Source organism: Psammomys obesus, unplaced genomic scaffold, assembly GCF_907164565.1.
Source record: "Psammomys obesus unplaced genomic scaffold, mPsaObe1.curated_primary_1811, whole genome shotgun sequence".
Taxonomy (NCBI): domain Eukaryota; kingdom Metazoa; phylum Chordata; class Mammalia; order Rodentia; family Muridae; genus Psammomys; species Psammomys obesus.
In genome coordinates, this window is record NW_026596079.1 from 18,834,435 (window position 1) to 18,840,780 (window position 6,346).

Here is a 6,346-nt window from a genome sequence, read left to right on the forward strand (position 1 = left end):
TTCTTCTTCTTCTTCTTCTTCTTCTTCTTCTTCTTCTTCTTCTTCTTTCTCTTCTTCTTCTCCTCCTCCTCCTCCTCCTTCTTCTTCTTTTTCTTCATTTTTTTGCTCTAGCTGTTCTGGAACTCACTATTTAGACCAGGCTGGCCATGAACTCACAAAGATCTGCCTGCTTCTGCTTTCCAAGTGCTGCCATAAAGGCGTGAACCACTATCACCTAACACTCAAAACACATGAGTGGCTCTGTGCTGTCAGGCATGTCAACTTTGTTTTCAAAGCGGATAGAAGGAAAGGAAGGTATAGCCTGTGTGTTGGCAGCACCCTGAAACTTTGAGGGCCCTACACAATCATTCCATCAAGGTCAAAGGATTAGAGGTGAAAGTGGTGAAAATCTCACCCGGGTCAGAGCCTAATGATATCCTTTAGAATTATCAAGTCCACTTTCATATGTCACATAGCATAAGCTGGAAGAGGGCTGGTTGGCCTATATGGAAATTTGAGCAAGAACTAAGGCTTCTTTGAGATGAGGCATTAGCTAGCACTGTCCCATCTGATGGATACAGGGTACAACCCCTACCTTGAGATGAGTATCAGAGATCTGGACTTTGTCACACATCTCCTGGAAGAGCTTCACACCTCCCTGGTCCAGAAGCACACAGACGAATACCCCTCGCTTGTTGGCTGCCTCTAGAATGTCACAAAAGATCTCAACATCCGTGAACACATCCATCAGGATGGCCAGGACCTGGGCCAGGAGAGAGGACTCCATTACCAGAGAGGTCAGGGCAGAACTACCGGGTCACAGCCAAAACTCCTAAATCACAGTGGGTCTCAGAGAGCCAGAGGGGCGGGGGTGGAACAGGGGAAGATCTGACTGGGCATGATTAGAGGACGAGCCCAGGGAGAGGTCCTGCAGCTGTCTTGGCCCCACCGTACCAGAGTAGGCAAATTGTTGCCTCTGTGCCCTTGTTGGAATAAGAAGCATTGAGGGGAAAGATTAAGGGAAAAGCAGCGAAGTGAAAGAAAAACAAACAGGTAACTTAGCAGGCTTAGAGGAGAGAAAGAAAATAAATGTCAGGTATTCTCTATTTGGAGGTAGAAGACACTAACATTACTTGTTTTTCAAGTGTTCTTAATCTTTTAAAAGTTTTATTTATTTGTGTTTCTCCTTCCTTTTCTTCTCCCTCCCTTCCCCTACCCCCCCCCCCGACACACCACACAGATCAGAGGGGGCAGGTAGCTTGTGCCATTGTGTGACTGTAGAGGTCAGAGGATAACTTGTGGAGTTGGTACTCTCTGCCACTATGTGGTTCTCAGGGACTAAACTCAAATTCTCAAGCTTGGCAGCAGCTTTTCTTACCTGCTGAGCCTTTTCACTGGCCCATAAGTGCTTCCCCCACCCACTCCCCAAAGAGTCCTCATATACAACAAGATCCCATGTGAAAGAACTGTATTTAAACCAGATCTGAGAGAGAGAGCTGCCCCAGTGGGATGGAGGAGTTGAGAGCTCCCGGCAGCTGCTGCTGCCAAACACTGGTCACAGGCGGAGCATGAGAGCAAGGCCAGAGCAATGACAGCACCACATCCCTCCCTGGCTGCAGAGACTAGCCCAGACAGAGATGGCCACAGCACCTGCCTTGTTCTAATGAGAGCTGCTCTGGGTCGTCTGTTGGAACTCTCGAGAAAAGGAAAGGTCTTTGTCTGCCGGTACCCTTGCTTAGCTAGTAGTTGAGGAGCTACAGATCCTGGCATCCAGTGCGCTGCTCCTTGAGGAAAACATGCACAAAACTGAAGACAGACTGGAGAAAGCAAGGCCAGGCAGTGGGCATGGGTCCTCAGCAGTAGCACCTGAATATCTGATTGCAGCCATACCTGAAGCTCCGTGAGTGTTGGAAGTAGCCTGTGCCAAGTTACCTCTGACCTTTCCACAAAGCAGGTCAACAAATGTCCTTTAGTTTGCTTGGATTTATTTATTTCCCCTTCCTCAATACATATATCGACAATTCCATCATTAGGAAGCCATTTAAAAAGTTCACTATGATGATTGTGTTAAAATTAAAAGACCCAGGGGTTATGTTTGTGGTCGGAAGTAAACCTGCCTGATGGTAAGTCCTCAACAAATGTGTGTTGGTAACAAATAAAATGAAAAAAAAGCAAAATAAATGCAGTTGTCACCTTCCAGTGTGATTGTCATAGACAAGTTAAGCCAAAGTAGTCGTCGTGACACGAGGGGCATGGGGGGGGGTTTCTTCTTCAACATTAGACGTTGCTGTTTGCCAGTAGAATGTCCCCCACCAGCTCACAGGTGGTGGGGAGTTTGGGGGAGGTTGCAGACCCCTTGGGATTTGTTTCTATCGGATATTTTCTTACAGCATTGAGACAAGTAACTACCATAACCACCAACAGATCTAACAACGTTGTTTCATTGTCTCACCACCACCAAGTTCATGTGTGCGCATGTATACATCGTTTCATTTTGCTTTGAGTTTCCCGGGGCAGCCAAGGCAAGCGTTGACTTGCAGCCTCTCCACTTGAGCCTCCAAGTGCTGGGATCACAAGCCTGTGTGTCAATATGCCCTGTGACAATATTTCTTGCTTTGTTTGTTTCTGAAACACCAGCAACTGGGAGGTAGCAAGGAAAGAGAACACCTCATCTCACGGATGGCCAAAGGATGTAGCTGGGACCTGTGTGGAGCTGACCACTTTAGCTGATGTGGATATCTGAGGCAGGGAGGGGACGATGGAGGATTGGCTCTTGAGCAATGGGGCCCGTAGTCCATTAGCATCATGTCACACAGATGGTGTTGGTGAGAAAGTGACTAAGGTGACAAGTTTATAACAACAAGGTGTCTTGATCTATAGGTTATGGGTGCTTGTAAATATGGGTAGACTTTTGGGTTTATCTCATTTGTTTCTCTTTGGGGATGGGCTTGCAGCTGGATTAATCTGAGGCCAGTGACCTTGAATTATTCTTCTTAAGCTCCCTTCATGGTGGAGGAGGTGGGGAGGTCATCTTAAAGAATGCAGTAGATTGAACTGTGGATTCCTCACCACCACCACCACCCCCCCCCCGCCCTGCCTCACACACACACCAAAATATATGGTCACAGCCTCACCACGGGAACCTGTGAATGAGACCTTATTTGGGAAAAAGTCTTTGCAGATGGAATGAAGTGAGAAATCTCAAGGTGAGCTCTTCCTATGACAAGATGTAACAGAGGAAGTGGGGGTCCATGGTGCAAGAGCGGAATTTCAGCTGAGACACGAAGATCACAGGTTCTGGGACAGCCTGGACTACACAAATCCTGTGCCAAAATAAAAGAAAGCAGAAGAAAGGTGCAGGGAGAAGAGGCAGGATGAAGACAGTGGCAGAGATTAGAGTTGGGTAATTAAGAGGCCTCGATCCTCCAGAGTCTGGGAGTTGGGAGTGACGGTTCTTTCCTAGAGTTTGGACAGAGTATGGCCCAGCAGGTGCCACCATGCCATCCTTTTGGCTTCCAGAACTGTCTGAGAATAAATCCCTTTTGTTCCAAGGCACCAAACAGTACCAACAGCAAAGGTTCGATGAGCATCTGCTGTCGGCCCCAGGTTTGTGTCATGTGACTTCCCCAGTACCAGTCTCCCAGCTTCCCAGGGAGGAGCCAGGGTACAGACAGCTTTCCACACCACCCGGATGTGGTCAGGGCTACTCACGCCCCAGCCTGGAAACTCAGGCCCTCATCATTGTGCTCCACACCCACAAGGACTCTGATTATCTTTTTGTCAGTCTGTCTGTCTGTGCACAACAGTGACAACCTGAGGGAAGAAGGGTAAGGAAGGAACATTCTAGAATGAAAAGAAACATTCCTGTTCTGCTTCCCTGCCAGGAATACAAGCCTACTTTATCTCTGCCTCAGTTTCCCCACTGGCCCTAAATTTACCTAGTAAACTTCACACACACACACACACACACACACACACACACACACACACACACATCTCAGAGCATCTTCTTGCACTATTAACAATTATCGATGCTCCTCAAGAACTTTGGTCTGTATATTATGCCTACTAAGATGAGAAATTGAATCTGAAAAATTGTTTTTTGCTGTTTTAAATTATTAGCCATCGACCCCATTATAAAATAAATAGCACAAAATAACAGGTTTCAGGAAATACCTATTTTCAAAAGCTGTGGTGAGGAGCGTGACCTCGTTCCTTGTAATCTTTATGTTTGTGTGCCACGCTGGGGACCAAGCCAAGACCTCACGCATGCTACGCAGACCCTAGCCCTGATGCTTTCCATTTTTGCTAATCTGTGTCTGCCGCTACAGGGCACTGTGGTTTCTCCGATCTCCCACCTCAATCTGCTGCACGGCGCTGTGAGTGGAAACATAGAAAATAAACTTTGGGGGGCACTAAAATGTGGGGGCACTGACAGAGTGATTGCCTAGCATACACGAAGCTCTAGGTTAAATTTCTACCAGCGCATAAACTGTGTGTGGTGGTCATGCCCAGTGCTTGGGAGATAGACACAGGATGATCAGAAACTGTGTGAGATTCTACAGCATGGGGGAAGATAATTTTTTTTTTTTTAACACAAATAAGTGCTTAGAAACAACAGAGCACCACAGAACCACTGGAAAGATCCCTGAGAAGGGACCCTCAAAGACTTGTGACCTAACTTGGGAAATGTTATTCTCACTCTTATGTCCAGCATACAAGGCACACACAGTTGTCGGTCTCGGAGTGTCCATCCTTGTCTCCTCCCAACTCCTTCGGGTCCCGCTGGATAGATGGTAGCATCTCCCCACCTCCAGGATACAAGCCCCCCTCTGACGGTCCTGATCTTTGCACTTGGCTTCTCTACCTGAATTCTCCCTTCCTTCTCTGTCTGGAAAATTCTTACTCAGCCTTTGGCAGTCAGCTCGGCATCACCTCTTCTCAGCAGCTGGCCTTAGTCACTGTCTCCCAGGTACTTTGCCCCACTCCAGCTACTCCAATCCCCTCCCATATCGGGAAGCAGTTGACAGAGACTTCCTTCCACAAAGAAGGAAGAACTGAGAGACGTCAATTCTGCTTTGCCACTTTGGGCTGGGTGGAGTGAAGGAATTCAGCTTGAAGGGAAGTAAGGAGAACAGATTCTCCTTCTTAGGGTGGGGAATGCTTTAGGAGGACTGGCCAGGCTGCTCTTCCGCCTGTCTGCCTTTCCTCTCAGGAGCTGCAGTTATAGAAGATAGGGGGCTCATGTCCAATTTTAGTCCCTCTTCTTATCACCTGCTTCTGTGACAGCGTGCAGCTGGATCCATCCCTGCCACAATCTCTGTGAGAACAGGCCACCCCGAGCCTTCCTGTCTATGTCTCTGTCTCTTTGTCTTTTTGCCTGTCTGTCTTTGTCTCTTTGTCTGTTTCTCTATCTTTCTCTGTCTCTGTCTGTCTGTTTCTCTCTCTCTCTCTCTGTGTATGTGTGTTTTGGCATGTGCATTCATGCACTCATATGAGCTTTACATGTCTGAAGGATATAACAAAGTCAGCCTGAATATGTCTGGTAGGGACTAAAAATGAGTGACACCTCAAAAGGCTCAGGCCAACAGGCAGATTTAGGGAACTGTGGCAGAGCGGCTCAGTCAGAGGTCACCATAACTTGTTTCAGATGATCCACGTCTTCCTACCCACTAAGTGGACCCGGATGCCCACACTTTTAGGTGAACCCTTCGGATTTTCAAGAGTTCTAAAATCCATAACATACGGTGTCACACAACAAACATCTTAGGCTTGGGTGGGCCCCAGAGGGTGGAGGATACCCTGCCAGGAGGGGAGAAGGAAGCAGGGAGACTCACACAGGGAGCTGGGGTTCACAGCTAGCCTTGGCGACTGGCCCTGGAGCTGGTGCTATGGCCAAGGACTCCCTGTACACTTGGCCACCCTCAAGAGAGCACCAGCGGCCACACAAGAGACCAGAACCAGCACACTTAGGGGAAAAAGTCTCAGTTCAGCATGAGGTCAAGGTATTTTGTCTGAAGTGTCACAGGGTAGCCCTAGGCCACCCAGGTTCCTGATAGCCTGCCTGGGCCCATTTGTCAGCTGCAGATGCCATCATGTCATGAAATACAGTTCCCAAGCAGCCCTGCCACACAGAGGCCCCACCCATTGACACCATCCATTTAATTTTCCAGGACTCTACTCCCTCACAGCCCTCCAGGCCCCCAGGCTTGGTAGCTTTCGTCAGAATGTTAAGGTTGCACACAATATTGATCCTGAGAGGGGATCCTGTCATGAGCGGGGACCATAGCCAGATGTGAGCATAAATATCAGTGTTTTCAACACACACACACACACACACACACACACACACACACACACACACACA

At 48.1% G+C, this 6,346-nt stretch overlaps 1 protein-coding gene across 1 annotated transcript in view; it reads right to left on the bottom strand.

The window, feature by feature from the left end:
• The window catches only part of Fam83a (family with sequence similarity 83 member A), a 20,787-nt gene that overhangs the window by 13,045 nt on the left and 1,396 nt on the right, over positions 1 to 6,346 (bottom strand). Inside the window, exon 2 of the mRNA XM_055626781.1 lies at positions 575 to 742. Within this exon, the coding sequence (XP_055482756.1) occupies positions 575 to 742 (168 nt within the window). The remainder of the gene's footprint in view (positions 1 to 574; positions 743 to 6,346) is intronic.